This window comes from Ovis canadensis, chromosome 4 (genome assembly GCF_042477335.2).
Source record: "Ovis canadensis isolate MfBH-ARS-UI-01 breed Bighorn chromosome 4, ARS-UI_OviCan_v2, whole genome shotgun sequence".
Taxonomy (NCBI): Eukaryota; Metazoa; Chordata; class Mammalia; order Artiodactyla; family Bovidae; genus Ovis; species Ovis canadensis.
Genome location: NC_091248.1, coordinates 95495260 through 95514997, shown reverse-complemented (window position 1 = coordinate 95514997; position 19738 = coordinate 95495260). Strand labels below are relative to the sequence as shown.

General features: G+C 37.0%; 1 protein-coding gene across 9 annotated transcripts in view; it reads left to right on the top strand.

The window, feature by feature from the left end:
* Positions 1 to 19738, top strand: part of SUGCT (succinyl-CoA:glutarate-CoA transferase) — a 768395-nt gene that overhangs the window by 365013 nt on the left and 383644 nt on the right. The window contains exon 13 of one of the 9 annotated variants that reach the window (XM_069588240.1): positions 15333 to 17944. The exons of the other annotated variants lie outside the window; for them this stretch is intronic. Coding sequence (XP_069444341.1) covers positions 15333 to 15383 — 51 coding nt within the window. The 3' untranslated portion in view covers positions 15384 to 17944. Of the gene's footprint in view, positions 1 to 15332; positions 17945 to 19738 lie in introns of those variants that run through there. 9 annotated transcript variants of the gene reach the window in all.

Sequence of the window (19738 nt, the reverse complement as noted above, 5' to 3'; positions counted from 1 at the left end):
GACATTAGAAGACACTTACTCCTTGGAAGAAAAGTTATGACCAACCTAGACAGCATATTCAAAAGCAGAGACATTACTTTGCCAACAAAGGTCCATCTAGTTCAAGGCTATGGTTTTTCCAGTAGTCAGGTATGGATGTGAGAGTTGGACTGTGAAGAAAGCTGAGCACCAGAGAATTGATGCTTTTGAACTGTGGTGTTGGAGAAGACTCTTGAGAGTCCTTTGGATTGCAAGGAGATCCAACCAGTCCATTTTAAAGGAGATCAGTCCTGGGTGTTCACTGGAAGGACTGATGCTAAAGCTGAAACTCCAGTACTTTGGCCACCTCATGCGAAGAGTTGACTCTTTGGAAAAGACTCTGATGCTGGGAGGGATTGGGGCAGGAGAAGGGGATACAGAGGATGAGATGGCTGGATGGTATCACTGACTCTATGGATGTGAGTTTGAGTGAACTCTGTGAGTTTTGATGGACAGGGAGCCTGGTGTGCTGCGATTCATGGGGTCGCAAAGAGTTGGACATGACTGAGTGAGTGAAGTGAACTGTGATTTAGCAGATTTTGTAGAATAAAGATTTCTTCTTTGCTGTATGCTATAAGATGATTTATAGAAACTTGAAATGGTTGTTTTTAGAAATGATTTTCACCAGTGAAGGCTGTTTCACTGAGGAGTGGATCTGTGGAGCTCGTCATATCATCATTCTGGAAGTCACCAAACACCATCCTCCCCAACACACCTAGTAAAGTTTGTGTGTTGCATATGAAGGAAGCCAGGCACAAAAGGCTGCATATTATGTAATTCTATTTACATAACATACCAGGAAAGGCAAAAGTATAGATTTGGGAAACAGATTAGTGGCAAAGAGTAGGGGTAGAGGTTGATTACAAAGGAGCAGCACAAGGGAACTGGGAGGGGTTATTGAACTATTTTGCATGATACTGTGGTGGTCAATATAGGATTTTAGGCTTCCAAATCCATGCAACTCTATACTGTAAAGAGTATGTGTGTCAGTAAAAAATCAACCAGCATGTCAAGAAAGCCCAAGGTGCAATTTACAGTATGACGAATGAATGACATGACTACACTGAAAGAGACAGGGAGGAAAGGAGCTGACTTAAGCAACTTTGGGAAACAGTGTTTTGACTTGCTACTGTAAGGACAGAGACAAAGATTACAACATGCCAACAAATGTACTCTGTGTAGCTGGTAGATTTAGTTTTCAAATGGGCATGGGTTAGCAATTCTGCAACTACTTTACATGTATATTAGGGTTGAAAACATATGTGAATATATTGTAGATAATGAAAGCCACCTTTTTTTTTCTTCATGTTGTAAAAGAATTTATCACTAATCTTAGAATAATAGAATGAACCGTGTGGTGCTGGTGTGAAATTGCCACTATTAACCCTTGTGTTCTCAATATAAACAGAGACACAGAAGTATATATATGTGTGTGTATGTGTGTGTGTGTGTGTGTGTGTGTGTGTATATATATATATATATATATATATACACATGACTTTGTTAATGTACATACACGTGATGTCTGAGAAGCAGTGACTCCCTAGTAGTCATGAACATATTTTGCCTCCAGGTCTTGCTTTTTAAATATCATTTTCCTATTAAAAAGCATCAGAGCTTATTGGAGTAGTAGTTGATTCCAAGGTTGAGCAGAAAAATCCAAGATAAATTTGGACATCTGGTAATGCCAGAAAATAAGGAAATACTAAACAATAAAAGAAAAAAAAAGTATGGGAACATTGAAAAGATGTAGGAACCGACCTGAAAGAATTCCCATTGGCCAAATTTAGAACAAATTAAAAAACAAATGATTCAAACAACAATAAAAAACCCCTCAGAATTATTTGAATTACAACTCAAATAATAAAATAAATATCTGTTTTTTCATATTGGCATTATAGTTGATAAATAAATGGAAGTTAAAGGACAACTCTTCTTTACAGATATATTTTTGTTAATAAATGTAGAAGGAATGAAGGAAATAGAAAGAACCATTAGAACATCACCATTAGAACATCACCATAAGATTGCTGTAATAAAAATCTACCAGTGAGTGTTTAAGTTAGTGGGTAAATGTTATGGAAAAATATAATATGTGCAATACATCACCATTCTCCCCGCTAAAAATATTTGTTAATGTGTGTGTGTTCATTTTTAACTTCCCCATGGCTCAGATGGTAAAGCATCTGCCTGCAATGTGGGAGACCTGGGTTCATTTGCTTTAGTCATGTCCTATTGTTTGTGACCACATGAACTGTGGCCCACCAGGCTTCTCTGTCCATGGGATTCTCCAGGCAAGAAATACTGGAATGGATTGCCATTTCCTTCTCCAAGGGATCTTCCCAACCCAGGGATTGAACCTATGTCTCCTGTGGCTCCTGCATTGGCAGGTGGATTCTTTGCCACTTGTGCCACCTGGGAAACAACTACAATAGAAAGAGTAATAACTTTAAAGCAGAGAAAACTCAAAGACATACTTTAACTCAGTAGTCTGAGCAACATCAGGACACTAATAATAATAAGTAGTAGTAATTATTAGTAAGTCAGTAATTTGGAATTGGATTCTAGTATAGGAAAGGACATTGGTGGAAAAGCTAGTGAAATCTGAATAAAGTTCATTTCTTTTTGTTGTTTAGTCACTAAGCTGTGTCCGACTCTTTTGTGACCCCATGGATTGTAGCCTATCAGACTCCTCTGTCCATGGAATTTCCCAGGCTAGAATATTGGAGTGGGTTGTTGTTTCATTCTCTAGGGGATCTTAATATTATTTTCTTAGGTTTGATAGTTGTACCATGGGTGTGTAAACTGTTAGTATTAGAAGAGCTACATAAAGTATACATAGGAACTCTGTAACTATTTTTTCAACTTTTCTAAGTTATTTCAGAGTAGATAATTATAAATAAACAAAAAATGAATAAAATAAAATAAATAATTTAAGCAAACAAATAAAGTAAATAGAATAAACAAAGACAAAAATAAAATGACACTGTAGGAGATGTCATAAGATGCTATATGTACAGCAGATACAAAAAAATTGTTTGAGCTGAAAGTAAGAAAATGTTGCAAAAATCCTGACAGCATATGTCTGAATTAAGTCTCTGAAATAAATTGTTAGAAAAGCAAATTTTATAATAAAATATGTTGTAATGGGGTGATAAACATAAATGATAAGACAAGCTATTCGTAAGTTTCATTAGCTTATAATAACAAACAAAGTTTATTTTTGCTTAATAATACAAATGAATTTTCCTTCAGTAGGGGAGACTTCCATTCCCAAGACAGAGGCAGTGTGCTTTTGATGAAACTCTAGTGCAGAACTATGAGATTTGCAAAGATGTCCAACAAAGTTCAACTTTGTTGAAAAACTCATTCAACTGCTCATTCATTCCACGTACTAAATAAATGACAGAGTTACTGATAGTATGTGAGTATGATGCTTTAGATTAGACTAATTTTTTGAAAAGCCTTTTGATTTTAAAGTTTGGAAATAAACAATAGACATAAAGAATAATTAAAAGGAGATAATGTGGAAGTTTTTATTGCGGTAGAAGAAACAGAAAAGTCCTAATAAGGATTGTCACTCAATTCCTATTTAGAGGATACTTATAGCAAGTTTCCTAGATGTGTGGAATAAAGACAGAATTCTAAAAAGACCCACAATATTCTTACAACACTAAAATGCCTATAATTGTCAGTATATATTGTTGAGTATAATTAGAAGGACTAGAAATAAAACAGGTTGAAGAAATTCTAGTGTCAATTAAAGTTAAACTTTTTAGGAGCTTTCATGATTTGAAAGAAATTTGGGTGAGAAAATCTGGCTTTCTGTCCTACAATCTTGAGTAACTTTATCCCTGTAAACCTCAGCTTTGTGATATGTGTGTGAAAAGGTGATAATATTGATCTCCCAAGATTATCATGAGATCAAGTGAAATAATGGGTAGGAAAGGAATTTGATAAAATATAGACCATTATATTTTTAAGAAAAAGTTACAAAATTTAAGCAACTAGCACTCTTTCAAGTCATTTGGTCAGTAGGAAGGAGAACAAAACAAATTCTTGGTCTGGACAAACCAGATTCGAGATGAGGGATTTGCCACCCTGTCTGTGCTCTCACTTCTGCGGTACTTCTTGTGTGTGACCAAAAGCAGCCCAGGTAAAACAAATTGAATCAAGGGTCTTGTTTTGTCCTTAGAAGTTGGCAATTCACTCCTGTGACACCGCAGAGTCACTGAAGGAGGTGTTACGGCTACAATTCAGATGGCAGGAGAAAGGATGGAAAAGTATAAAAGTGAACAAGGGGGAAAAGACAGGGGTGGGATGAATTAGGAGACTGAGATTGACATATATACACTATAGATACTACGAAACAGATAACTGACGAGAATCTACTGTGTAGCACAGGGACCTCTACTCAGGGCTCTGTGGTGACCTAAATGGGAAAGAAACCCACAACACAGGAGATATATGTATACATATTTGATTCACTTTGCTCTACAACAGAAACTAACACAATATTATAAAGTAATTATATTACAATAAAAATTAATTAAAAATTTAAAAAAAGTATAAAAGGGACACATTCACTTATAGTTATCCTTCAGATTCATAGGTATAATTGCCACTATTTTGGTTTTATAGCAAGATTTCAACCCAGAGATAGTAAACAATTTTGTTGCAAGAATAGCTGAAGGATTTTAAATGTCTGAAATCATCATGCCCTGAAGAATACTAGTGAAAATTAGTACTAGATTATGAAAAATAAAAGTAAAACTGGGAGTGGTCAAGATAGAAGCAGTGCTCTCTTTTCACTTGTCTACAATTAAATGGGAGGGGATCTATGTGAATTTATTGTTCCAGGGTCTTTAAGTTCAAGAGTATTGCATTATTAACTGAGCAATTAAACAATTTAATTTCATGGACTTCCTTCCCTTGTTTTCACCCTCCTTTCCTCCCCGTCACCCTCCCTCCCTTTCTCCTTTCTCTTTCCTTACTAATCAAGCACATGGCTTTTGGAATCCGAGCCATTTCGGTTGTCTCTGTCACTAGTTACATCATTGTGAACAAGTCACTCTTTTCTAAACCTTGGTTTCCTCCTTTGTAAAATGGTGACTATAATATTGACAATTGAAGGGTTGTTGTGATGATTAAATGAGATAATGTAAATATTGCTGGGTCCAGTATTGATACATACTTTGGCCACCTGATGCAAAGAGCTGACTCATTTGAAAAGACCCTATTGCTGGGAAAGATTGAGGGCAGGAGAAGAAGGGGACGACAGAGGATGAGATGTTTGGATGGCATCACCGACTCAATGGACATGGGTTTGGGTGGACTCCGGGAGTTGGTGATGGACAGAGAGGCCTGGTGTGCTGCGGTTCATGGGGTCGCAAAGAGTCGGACACGACTGAGCGACTGAACTGAACTTAACTGAACCAAGGAAAAATAGGGTTAATACTACACAACAGGCTCTCCTGGTGGCTTAAAGGTAAAGAATCCATCTGCCAATGCAGGAGATCTAAGAGACACTGGTTTGATCCTTGACTCCGGAAGATCCCTGGAAGAAAGAAATGTCAACCCCCTCCATTATTCTTGCCTGGGAAATCTCATGGACAGAGGAGCCTGGAGGGCTACAGTCCAGAGGGTCACAAAAGAGTTAGACATGACTTCAATTCAGTTCAGTTCAGTCGCTCAGTCATGTCCGACTCTTTGCGATCCCATGAATCACAGCACGCCAGGCCTCCCTGTCCATCACCAACTCCCGGAATTCACTCAGACTCATGTCCATCAAGTCCGTGATGCCATCCAGCCATCTCATCCTCTGTCGTCCCCTTCTCCTCCTACCCCCAATCCCTCCCAGCATCAGAGTCTTTTCCAGTGAGTCAACTCTTCACATGATGTGGCCCAAGTACTGGAGTTTCAGCTTTAACATCATTCCTTCCAAAGAAATCCCAGAACTGATCTCCTTCAGAATGGACTGGTTGGATCTCCTTGCAGTCCAAGGGACTCTCAAGAGTCTTCTCCAACACCACAGTTCAAAAGCATCAATTCTTCAGCGCTCAGCCTTCTTCACAGTCCAACTCACATCCATACATGACCACAGGAAAAACCATAGCCTTGACTAGACATACCTTTGTTTGCAAAGTAATGTCTCTGCTTTTGAATATGCTATCTCAGTTCAGTTCAGTTCAGTCGCTCAGTCGTGTCCAACTGTTTGTGACCCCATGAATCGCAGCATGCCAAGCCTCCCTGTCCATCATCAATTCCCGGAGTTCACTCAGACTCGCGTCCATTGAGTCAGTGATGCCATCCAGCCATCTCATCCTCTGTCGTCCCCTTCTCCTCCTGCCCCTAATTCCTCCCAGCATCAAAGTCTTTTCCAATGAGTCAACTCTTCACATGAGGTGGCCAAAATACTGGAGTTTAGGTCATAACTTTCCTTCCAAGGAGTAAGTGTCTTTTAATTTCATGGCTGCAGTCACCATCTGCAGTGATTTTGTAGCCCAAAATAATAAAGTCTGACACTGTTTCCATGGTTTCTCCATCTCTTTCCCATGAAGTGATGGGACCAGATGCCATGATCTTCATTTTCTGAATGTTGAGCTTTAAGCCAACTTTTTCACTCTCCTCTTTCACTTTCTACAAGAGGCTTTTTAGTTCCTCTTAACTTTTTGCCATAAGGGTGGTGTCATCTGCATATCTGAGGTGATTGATATTTCTCCCGGCAATCTTGATTCCAGCTTGTGTTTCTTCCAGTCCAGCATTTCTCATGATGTACTCTGCATATAATTTAAATAAGCAGGGTGACAATGTACAGCTTTGATGTACTCGTTTTCCTTAGCGACTAAATAATAACAACTATGTAATGGGGGCAGGAAAACCATGTTTGAAACTCGGGGCATTCTTTTGGGAGCCTCTTAGTAGTCCCGGGTCCAATAGATAGTGACAGAAGGAAGTTAGATCCATCAATGACAGGCTTGGCACCAGTTACATAAAGACTGTAGCAGCTATATATTTTTTCCTCTTGTTTTTCATGTTTGTATGAATATACATATATATTTGTATATCTTAACTTTCTTATATCTCCTCTTTCTTAATTTACAGCTTTTGAGAGATTATTTTCCGTTTACTGCTAGGTAACAGAAAATTCAATGGGACTGACTCAATTTGGAAAATAGTGTAGCACAGGGATGCATACCATGACTTTCGAGATTTTTATCTGTACTGTTTGGTGAGACGATGTCTTTATTTGCAGTAAGAATAGTTGCAGCTTGTTAAGTGGAAACACTGAGTTGTGTTGTTGTTGTTTATGGAAGGGTACACATGGATGGGAGTTGCCAAACAGGTAGACAAGTTACTAAGTGGTTTCTCAGCTGCATATCCTCCCTTCTATATTATACTTGGCGAGGCTGGGGTTGGGATGCTAAACCATATTTCTACTTTGCCACCTGACTTCTTGTTTCAGTCTGAGAGGAGACATGAGAGGGAGTCAGCAAGGTAGGAAGTGGAGGGAAAGTGTTTCTCTTTCATGTTTTTCTCTGCTTTCTTCCCATGGACTCCAGATCATTTCTGGCTCCCTTGATCATCACCCCAACAGCACTCTTTTACTGTGACAATGGCAGTTCTTCTTATGTGGCAGCAGCAGAATCAAGCTTGCAGTTTTCCCAAAATTTGAAGAATTAACTGCAAAATGTCTTGTCTCTGGTAAACCAGCTGTATTTCACCAACATTTCTCAGAAATCTGAGTTTTAGCTTCAGGGCCCCTTCCTCTCGGGTTCTAAGTTTGATAATTCTGTCTCTAACTATTGCTTCCCCTGCTCCTAGGAGTGGTAACTGCTTCCTGTAGTTGCTACCTTTGAACCTTTGAGTTCCCTTTTTATCTCTTCAGTTACCCAGCTAACAACTTCATTGGAGAATTGGATTCATGTTGATGTATGGCAAAACCAATACAGTATTGTAAAGTAAAATAAAAAATAAAGATATGAATGGATATTAGAATAATGACTATGCAGACTAAAAAAAAAAAAAAGGATTGTCCCTGAAAAGAGAAATGGTGTGATTTCTGTCCCCCAATTCCACCCTGATTGATACTAAAAGTTTTCTAAAAACAGTTTAACTTGGCAAAAACTTCATATAGTAAATATTAAATGTACCATGAAGCAAAACATCTCATAAATATTTGACCTTTTCCATCAAGGGAATATCTAGACTAGCTGTCCTATTCTCTCTTAGTTTTGGTTGATTACTTAGGTCAACTTATAGGCATTGTGGGTTTTCCTGGTGGCTCAGCCAGTAAAGAATCTGCCTGCAATGCAGGAGACCAGGGTTCGATCCCTGGGTCAGGAAGAGCCCTTGGTGAAGGGAATGGTTACCCATGCCAGTATTCTTGCTGTAGAATTCCATGGACAGAGGAGCTTGGCGGACAACAGTCCATGGGGTCACTCAGAGTCAGACAAGACTGAGAAACTAACACTTTCACTTTTACTATAGGCATTGTAGGAATAACCTCCAAATTACAAGCTAAAGTTCTTCTTACTTGCATGTTTACAAGTCTTTTTCTGTCTCTGCTGCTTAGGGGTTCACACTACTATTGTAAGGCTCTAAAAACTCATGGGCAATGCCAGCAATCCTCTTCCTTCATAGTAAATTCCCATGTTATTTATTTATTAAATCCCAGTAAGAAACTTTAACTGACACAAACATTTGAGTTAATTTCTAAAAAATTCAGGATTCAAAATCTTTTATATAAACTATTTTATGCATAAATGCTCAATAATGTGTCATAATTAATGTCTGCCAAACTGTTAAGTGAAGCTGACAATGAAATATGGAAAGTAAATGTCCCTTTTATCCTTCTTTTAATAATAAATCATTTATAACATTATCTATAAAATTCAGAAAGACATGAAGAATGTTCTAATAGCAATGACTGAGATATTGAGAACAAAGTTACAATTTTTATCTCTTTCAGTCAATAATATCAAACCTCCAAAATCAATTTTATTTAACATGCAGACATCTGGAACATCTACAGATTTCTAACATGAGACTATCAGCAGATATAATGAAATTTCACATAATTTAAAGAAAGCAGAAAGTCTTACACCTTGACATTTAATATCCATCTTAAGAATTATAACTTGTGTCTATTTCCTCCACTGGAAGAACTGTGATTTCAAAGACAAAAAGATATCTTAGATTTTTTTTTTAGCCTAATATAGTGTCTTGTATTAGTTTTCTGTTATTGCTAAAACAAATTTTCACATAATGGCTTAAAATAATACAAATATATTTTCTTATAATCCTGGAGGTGTGAAGTCTGAAATAGGTTTTACTGGGCTAAAATCAGTTGGGGGCTCTAGAGGAGAATTCATTTCCTTCCTTTTTCCAGTTTCTGTAACTGCCCATACTTCTCATGACTTCCTTATATCTTTAAAGCCAGAAATGGCCAGTTGGGTTTCCTCATACTACATCACTTTGATTCTTGGCTCCCTTTTTCTCTTAAGGACCCTTGTGATCATACCCAGATTATCCAGGTTAATCTCCTTGACCTTATCTCACTTGGAAAGTCCTTCGCTGTGTGAAATAACACAGGTTCTGGGGATTAGGATGCAGACATCTTTGAGGGGTTATTATTCTGCCTGCTGTGCTGGCCTATTTGAAGTCACTCAGTCATGCCCAACTCTTTGCGACCCCATGGATAGTAGCCTGCACCAAGCTCCTCCGTCCGTGGGATTTTCAAGGCAAGAGTACTGGAGTGGGTTGCCATAGTACGGAACAAATATTATTGACTCAGTGGACACAGTACGTTGTACTTTGGGCCTAAAAGTAGGGACAAAAATTTTCCATGTAAATATTTATTATGTAGTGGCTAAGGGTATTGTGCAGTGGTAGGCAATGCTGTGGTCAGCAATTGTTCTTTTTAGAGAATGGCTTTTAATTGTTGTATAATCATTAATTATTACTTATATATTATGATAATGTTTTATTAATTATTTAAATATCTTATTTTCAAAGATTGCACATTGGTATATGGGAATGCAGATTTATTTAGACGGTATTTGTCTGACTTGAAATATTTGACTGATAACACATAGTAAGACAATGAACATGTTCATATTTATCTTGGCTTACGTGGATATTTCTTGAATAAATTCTTTGAAGCATTATTTCTGGCTGAGTTGATATGCTTGATTTAAATTTTAGTAGAACCACTGAAATGTTTCTCAAAAGGCTGTGCTTATTTACACACCAATCAAAACTGAATTGTGAGTACTTGTTTTCCCTTACCATCACCAGTACTAGATATTATCAGCCTTTGCAGCTTTCACTAATCTGCTTGGCAAAAAGAGGTGGCATTTGCATTTTATAAACACTGGCACTAACACTTTCATTTTCTAGAGTGAAAATAAGAAGGAGAATTGTTTAATGTGTATTTGTTTTAACTGCTAAAATCTTTGCCTATTTTTTGATTGGATTTTAATTTTTAATGCTTGTATATTGTGGATTTGGGGGCTTACCTGATAGTTCAGCTGGTAAAGAATCCACCTGCAATGAGGAGACCCCGGGGGATTCCTGGGTCAGGAAGATCCCCTGGAGAAGGGATAGGCTACCCATTCCAGTATTCTTGGCCGTCTCTGGTGGTCAGCTTGTAACGAATCTGCCTACAATGCAGGAGACCTGGGTTTGATCCCTGGGTTGGGAAGATCCCCTGGAGAAGGGAACAGCTACCCACTCCAGTTTTCTGGCCTAGAGAATTCCATGGACCATATAGTCCATGGGATAACAAGGAGTCAGACATGACTGAATGACTTACTGAATGACTTTCGTTTCACTTCACTTCATTATGGATTTTAACCCCTTTTCTATTTGTAAACAGTAAAATTTTCCACTAGTGTTGCTTGCCTTATAACTTTATTTATACTTTTTTGTTGTTGATTGGCAAACAGAACATTTGGTTTTCAATGTAGTCATATAAGTCAGTTTTTTTTTGTCTTTGTTTCAGAAGACCTTTTGTCTCAAAGCTATTAAAATAGTCATTTGTTTTTTCTTTGACATTTTTATAGCTTCATCTCTAGCTCTTTATTACATTAAGAATTTTTGTCTACATTATGAGATCAAAATATAACTTAGTTTTTTGTTTTGTTTTTCATTCAAGTGAAAAACCAAATATCCCAGTGCCATTTATAGTTGTAGTCTTCCTTTTCCTGCTGGCTTGAAATATTACCATTATTATGACAAATTTCACATAGACATGGATATTTTTCAGTATATATGTATCTGGATTAGATACATATACATTATACATTATACATATACATTATATGTCTTGCTGGCTTTTAATTACCATACTTGCATAGTATTTAGGACAAATTTTCTTTTAAAAAATGTTCTTTCTCATCTCAATCTATTTTATGTAGAATTTAGAATAACATGAGAGACTTTTGTTAATTTATAGGTTAAGTTGGGGACAAATTTACACTTTTACAATATTAAATCTTCCCATCCAGCAGCATGGTGCAGCACGGTGTTTCTCTTGGATTTAAGCCTTATTATATTCCTTAGTAAGACTGACAGTTTCTCTACATGTATGTTTTATTTATTTACTTTATTATTACTTTTAGTTATCATAAGAGTATTTGAATTCCGAATGGAATCTTTATGGGTTTCATCTTCTAATTTGTGCTAACATATAAGATAGCTGCTAATTTTATATATTGTCTCCATCTAGATTACTAAATTCATTAATTTTAATAATTTTCTAAGTATTTCACTGGACATTAGATTGTTGGTGAAGAATGCTAATATTGTTTCTTACACTATATGCTGATTCCTTATAGCTCGTTCTTATATTTAATGTATTTGCTAATACCTACTTTTTGTCCTTTTTGCTACACTCTGGAAGGATTCTTAGGATATTCCAGATCAATAATTGAATCTTTATCCCTATCCATATCTATCTTACTATTTACTCATCTATCAATTTGTTTTATTTCAGTCACAAATCCTTTTAATTTCCCCAAATTGTCATTATTTCTTTTCATCCTTTTCTTCTTCTTCTTTCTATTCCTGCTTCTGAAAAGTTTTTTTTTGTAAGAATTCAATGTTTTCTTTAGTGTCATCGCTTGTAACTATAGTACTTTTAAAAGTTCTTCCTGTTTTAGAAATTCTTTTTAGAAGAAACCAGTATCACCTTCTTCATCATTTTTTTAAAATTTAAATTTATTTATTTTATTTGGAGGCTAATTACTTTACAATATTATATTGGTTTTGCCATACATCAACATGAATCCGCCATGGGTGTACATGTGTTCCCAATCCTGAATCCCCCTCCCACCTCCCTCCCCATACCATCCTTCTGGGTCATTCCAGTGCACCAGCCCCGAGCATCCTGTATCATGCATTGAACCTGGACTGGTGATTCATTTCTTATATGATATTATACATGTTTCAATGCCATTCTCCCAAATCATCCCACCCTCTCCCTCTCCCACAGAGTCCAAAAGACTGTTGTATACATCTGTGTCTCTTTTGCTGTCTCACATACAGGGTTATTGTTACCATCTTTCTAAATTCCATATATATATGTTAGTATACTGTATTGGTGTTTTTCTTTCTGGCTTATTTCACTCTGTATAATAGGCTCTAGTTTCATCCACCTCATTAGAACTGATTCAAATGTATTCTTTTTAATGGCTGAGTAATACTCCATTGTGTATATGTACCACAGCTTTCTTATCCATTCATCTGCTGATGGACATCTAGGTTGCTTCCATATCCTGGTTATGATAAACAGTGCTGCGATGAACATTGGGGTACACGCATCTCTTTCAATTCTGGTTTCCTCGGTGTGTATGCCCAGTAGTGAGATTGCTGGGCCATAAGGCAGTTCTATTTGCAGTTTTTTAAGGAATCTCCACACTGTTCTCCATAGTGGCTGTACTAGTTTGCATTCCCACCAACAGTGTAAGAGGGTTCCCTTTTCTCCACACCCTCTCCAGCATTAATTGCTTATTGACTTTTGGATTGCAGCCATTCTGACTGGTGTGAAGTGGTACCTCATTGTGGTTTTGATTTGTATTTCTCTGATAATGAGTGATGTTGAGCATATTTTCATGTGTTTGTTAGCCATCTGTATGTCTTCTTTGGAGAAATGTCTATTTAGTTCTTTGGCCCATTTTTTGATTGGGTCATTTATTTTTCTGGAATTGAGCTGCAGGAGTTGCTTGTATATTTTTGAGATTAGTTGTTTGTCAGTTGCTTCATTTGCTATTATTTTCTCCCATTCTGAAGGCTGTTTTTTCACCTTGCTTATAGTTTCCTTTGTTGTGCAGAAGCTTTTAAGTTTAATTAGATCCCATTTGTTTATTTTTGCTTTTATTTCCAGTATTCTGGGAGGTGGGTCATAGAGGATCCTGTGGTGATGTATGTCGGAGAGTGTTTTGCCTATGTTCTCCTCTAGGAGTTTTATAGTTTCTGGTCTTAGGTTTAGATCTTTAATCCATTTTGAGTTTATTTTTGTGTGCGGTGTTAGAAAGTGATCTAGTTTCATCCTTTTACAAATGGTTGACCAGTTTTCCCATTTGCCACTTGTTAACGAGATTTATTTTTTAGAGATTAGTTCTGTTTGAAATATTTTTATCACTCTGTTGGTTTTTTTTAAATGTTTGGGATTCTGTTTTCGGTAGTTGGAGAATTATTTCTTAAGGAAAAAAGAAATTTCTATTCATTCAGCAGTGAATTTGGCCAAATCTTAGGATCTGTGGCTCTAGCAGTTTTATGGAGAGAGAAAGGTGAGTGCTTCTAGGAGCCTCAGGAGCTGAAGCTCTCTTCCTTTATAAAGGTGTTTATCTTTGGCATCTGGAATAGCACTTGCTTAATATTTAATCCAAATGCTATTATATAGATTAACCAAAGACCTATGTTAAAGTTTTATTTTTTTATATTAAAGTTTTAGACATGTATTTTCTCCTAGTATTTCTAAATATCATATAGCAGAATAATCAAATTGGAAACATTGATCTAAATTAAATCCTGCCTAGTAAATAGACTATATTCTCTGCTTTAATGCCTGTTTTCACTTTGGCATTTTCCATCTTTTATCTTTTGTCCAAAGCTGGGGCTGGAGAAGAGTTGCTGGAATACTCATGACGTATTTTAGAGACAGGGACCATACAACTGTGATTTGAGTTTAGGATTTCACATAAGGAAACAGTTGGAGATAAAGCTGGAGTCAGGCTGTGAAGATGTTTATATTTATGTTTAAGGAGTTTAGACTTTATCCTGTCAGCAGTGGAGTATTTCTGATGGGTTCTGAGCAAGGAAGCATCATGATAAAAGCAGCTTTATTTGACAGTGGTCTCCATAATAAGTATAAGAGAGAAAGAGATTATGAGAACATTGTGGTAATCTAGGATGAGATGATAAGGGTTTGAGATAAAGTTGGGGAAGCTGGAATGGAAAGACAGTGCCATATAGAAGAGTCTGAACAAAATAACGTTAGGTTTTAGTGATTTCTTGGATGAGACAGTGAAGAAAGAGGAGTGCTCAAAGGCGACATGCAAAGTTTCAAGCCTGGGTTGCTGGAAGAGGTAATATAGAACTAAACAAGGAAACAAAAAAGAGGCAGCTATTTACTTCCTAACTTTAGCTGTCATTTGAACACTTAGACACAATTGTGTTTTATATCTTGAGCTCCTTAATATATTTCCTGTCCACTGAAGCTGAGAATATCCATTGATTAGATAAGGCTGAGAGGATGAGAGCAGGGGTGTAAAAGATGGTGTTTGAACTTTGTGCTGGTCAAACCTGGGGACAATCTGGTTGCAATATCTTCCATCTTACTTGTGACCAAACTATTCAGTGCATCTGGCTAGCTGGACTCAGTCCAGTTCCCATTCTGGACCATAATGAAGGATATCAGACTGGAATCATTTCAAGAAGTTGATTCATGAAAAAATTAGACCTCGACCTGTTCATCTATCAAGAGAAACTGCAAAATTTTATGAAGATCGTTACCAGTAAAAGTTGCTTTAAAGGTACATAAAAATTTTCTTTTCAGGCCTCCTTGTGTTTATACTTCTGTTGCTGTTGGTGAATGTACATTCAAGAAATTTATTCTTCTCATAATAGCCCTGTCTTTTCTCAGTAACTTAGTTTCCCTGTGCCTGTCTATCTAATGAGTTGCATGGGCATAGTAGTTACAGGGTTGCATAAAGATTAAATGAGTAAATACAAGTAATGTGTCATGAAGAGTACTTTGCTCATAGTAAGAACCAATACTTATTCATTTTTTTTTTTTTTTTTACTCTTAGGAGTCACAGACCAAAGAAGGGCATCTCTCCTTTTTACTGATCAAGTTGTGACGTTTAAGGCAGTGGTCTCAAACATCAGTGTACTTTAAGATAATTGCTACAGTTTATTAAAACACAGATTCCTGGGCCTCCTCCCCAGACTTTTTGGTTTGGTTCATCTAATGGGGCCTGAGAACTCTGACATGTTCCCAGATGATGTTGATGGTGCTGGTTGGGGACTGAATTTTTGAGAACCAGTGGTTTTGGGGGCTGGATGGGGAATGAGGTGTGGATTTGTAATGGAGTCAGTTTCTTTGCAGTTAGGAATCCCACACTCTTCTGGCTGTACATCCTGAACTCCCGTCTGCTGTGCTTTTTGTTTTCTGAGCAGCAGAAACCAGTCAACAGGTGACAAATTTCATTACTCTACTTTCTTTGAATTTTCCCAGGGATTACTAAGTATACAACTGTTAGTGCTGGCACTTTTCTGTTATTTTAAGGATTTGTTGGTTTTTCCAAGGTGGTTTTTCCCTTAATGCCAGAAGATGTGAATAAGAACATGCTAAGGATGTTCGGTCTGTCTTGATATGTGATGTACTGTAGAATTTATCTTTTTCATTTAATATTAATTTTAATCTGTGCTTTTTTTTTCTCATTCCTTTTAATTCTCATTTAATTAGTCAGAGTTACAAATGGCATCACTTATAAACATACTTGTAAGCCCAGCAATGTGGCTTTCAGCATTTCTGTAATGAAAGTTTAAACTACTTGTAACTCTAGCTTACATTCTTTTAAGTCTTTATGATCTAAATATTCTTTTCCATGATGCCAAAAAGGTTCTGTGTGATCATCTAAAGTTTGAAATTCTTTTCAAATCAAAGGCACTGCCAAATGCAGAAGCAACTGTGTGTGAAGAAAATGTGTGGAAACACCAGTCATTACAGGTTGGTTTATAAAAAGAGTTGCAGATTGATAGGTCTTTGAAAAATGTTTGGTGACACAAAACTCTTTCAATCAGTTCCAAATCTGGCAACTCTCTTGTTTCGTTAGATTTTCTTTCCTTCACTTTTCTCCTCTCTCTAACAGAGACAGACACATCCCTTTTCCTGCGTCCCATTTTAGATGACTGATGGAAAAGTAAACACCAAATATGAGCATGTGGGGATGGTTTATTTCTTTTTACATTGACTAGAAGGCAGTGTTGAAAGGGAGACACTGCTGTCATTTCACAATGTAGGAAATTTAGAAAAGGTGTTAGAGCTGTTTTAAATAATTTCTTTTTTTGGATTATGCCATTCATGAGGGTATGTAGTCTTTCCTTTATAGCAGGAATTTGTTTAAAGTATATCTGAGATCTCTTGGTGACAAATAAACAATGTGTTCAAAAGAAAGCCCTGTAATTTTTTCATTAGATGATTCATGCTTAAAAACGTCAAATGATCAGGAATGAAAGACCCAATGATTGGGTCATTTGAAACATATGGTTCTGGGGTTATTTTGCATGGCAGCTCTAAATATGGAATCTCAGTCCCTTCTTTTACCCTTGCAAATAGAGCAGAGTCTGATGTGCCTAGTTCTTTCAGTTTTACATCTTAAATTCAATACCCTCTTGACCTGTGAAGCAGCACAGAATAGTGGTTAGATGTGAAGAGTAGAGGTGAGTATTTATTCACTGAGCACAGTTGAGACAACTATGAAGCCTTTTATGCACTGTTGCTGCTGCTGCTGCTAAGTCGCTTCAGTCGTGTCCGACTCTGTGCGACCCCATAGACAGCAGCCCACCAGGCTCCCCCGTCCCTGGGATTCTCCAGGCAATAATACTGGAGTGGGTTGCCATTTCCTTCTCCAATGCATGAAAGTGAAAAGTCAAAGTGAAGTCGCTCAGTCGTGTCCGACTCTTAGCGACCTCATGGACTGCAGCCTACCAGGCTCCTCCGTCCATGGGATTTTCCAGGCAAGAGTACTGGAGTGGGGTGCCATTGCCTTCTCCACCTTTTATGCATCAATTTCTTAATTTGTAAAACAAGATAGTTAGTATACTTACCTTGAAAGAGATGAAATAATACACATAAGGCCCTTAGAACAGTTTCTGGAATATAATAGGCACAATCAGTCTTAGCTTTTATTACTGACCTTGAGTGGACTTCTTTAGTTTGATCAACTATTTCCCCCAAAAAGAGATTATGACAGCTTCAGTGTAAATTGCTACTTAGAATATCATCTCGGAATGGTTCAGACTTAAAGTGGCTTAAATATTATAAAATCAGGCCCATGTTCATGAAAACTAAATTAGTGATATTTTGGTCATGGGTTATGGTTTCTACATATGGGAAAATGCATTCCTTTACAGTAATTTCCCCATATTTTAACAGCAGGAAATTCTTTTAGGCCAGTAGATTTTGGATTCTTTTGCTTAGTGAGAAAGGACCTGTGATTTTTACTTTTGTACTCTTTTCTCTGATGAATGAAAACTTTGTACAAAAAAGGATGATTTTTAAATTGTATTGAAACTCTAGTTAAATATAACTTCACATAAAGTAATTCCTCTGAACTGGATATTTAGACTTGAAATGCACATTGAAGATATTTTGGCAATATTAAAATAATGTATCTAGATTACCTATAATACCAAATTTCTGGTTTTTCTTTGAATCTTCTGACTCATTAAGTCAATAATATCCATTACTTTTGGGGGAAGAGATCGACCTGGCTGAAAGCAAGAGAGTCACCATTTGCCTTTGGACTTTCAAATAGAATTGATCCTGTCTATAGTAAGATGATAGTCCTAAAGTAAGTACTTTTTGTTTGAAAAGGCATTCTTTTTTGAGAAAGAAAAAAAAAAGGATGTATGTTATGATTTTCTTATAAATAAAATTGGAGTGGATATCATGGAACAGAGCATGGGTCAGAACGCAACACAGCTCAGAACATATGGGAAGTTCCCACAACATGGTTTGAGGTGGGGGGAAGCAAATCTACCAGAACTGGAGAGAGTCATTGAAAGGGAATGAGGTCAAGAAAGCTGACGGAATATCTTCCCTTCTGCATCCTACCCTCTTCAGGTGGGATCTTGAAAGTGAGAGGGAGACACAGAATATTAATAGATTTGTCTGAATTTCAGAACATTGAAAGTTGATGCTCCCAGTCACTTGGGAAAACCCTGGAGATTGCAGGATCTCTGTCATAGCAAAATGTGCAACATGATGTTGGAATGGTAGAGGATCAATGGCTGATAGGAAGGGCTGAAGGTATGTGGAGTGGGGTCCTGCATCTGCTTAGTGCAGCAGAGAGAAAACTGAAGGCTTCTTCATCCCGGTTCCTGCTCCATTATCCCACTTCCAGGAGGATCAGTGCACCAAAAAGCACAATGCAGAATGTGGAGACCTCACCACCAGGCACAATGGCAAACTCCATGGTCATCAACAGTGGCTGTCAAACTGACACCATAATAGTGGGCCAGAGAAATCAGTGTCAATAGCAGACGATTCCCTGTGGACTAGGCAGAAGGCAGGACGTCTCAACAGAAGCCAGAAAGAACTGGTTGGTCCTCTTCATACAGACAATACCATCTTTGGAAGAAGGAAGAGGAAAAAGAAAGTTTTTCTTTTTGTCAAGTTATATATATTAAAAAAAAGCCTTTTGTTTGTTTTGCCATCAGTAAAAATGAGGCTAATAAAGACAAGATAATTGGGGATAGAAAGTAAAGTGAGTTGAAGAATGTAAATTTCATCCCTACTACAGAAAGTATTAATTAAAATAATCATTCTGTGTTCTAAAGTACATGAAAAGTTGGGTTTTCCAACCAGAAATGGGGTAGAATGTACAGTTTGTTCAGCTTCAGTGTGGACCGCATGCCCCTAGAGTTCTAGTGTCTGGAGATTTTTAACCTAATTGCTTACCTGACTTCAATTTCTCTCCTTTAAATCCTATCCTGCATATTTCTGCCCACATAATCATCTGCCTGTAGTCTGCCTCTTAAGAGGCAGTAGTCTGTTTCCTTAATTCAAGAACCTCAATGATATATTTGTTTATGCCTCGAAGTACTGTGATTCACTCTAAAGGTTTATTTGTTTCTTGCTTTCTTGCTATATTTCATTCCTTTTGAACAGTTATAATTATAGCATAGCAAGTTGGGAGTAGTTCTGTAACTTTTAGCTGCAGAAGATGACTATTTGGAACCAGTTTTCTTCCTATGCCTTTATTGGTGTTCGAAATATAGTATATATTTTTTGGCATGAAGATACAATTGTTTTAATAAAGAACCAAGCTGACCAAAGCAGAAAGTATATATAACCCTTCAAACACTACTGCTAAGCAATAGAATTCAGTGACCACACTGAAACTTGAGAAAAGCATGCTTACAATTTAACTTCATGGTGTCTTGAACTCTTATATGTCATTTTGCCTGTTTCATAGGTTTGTAAGCT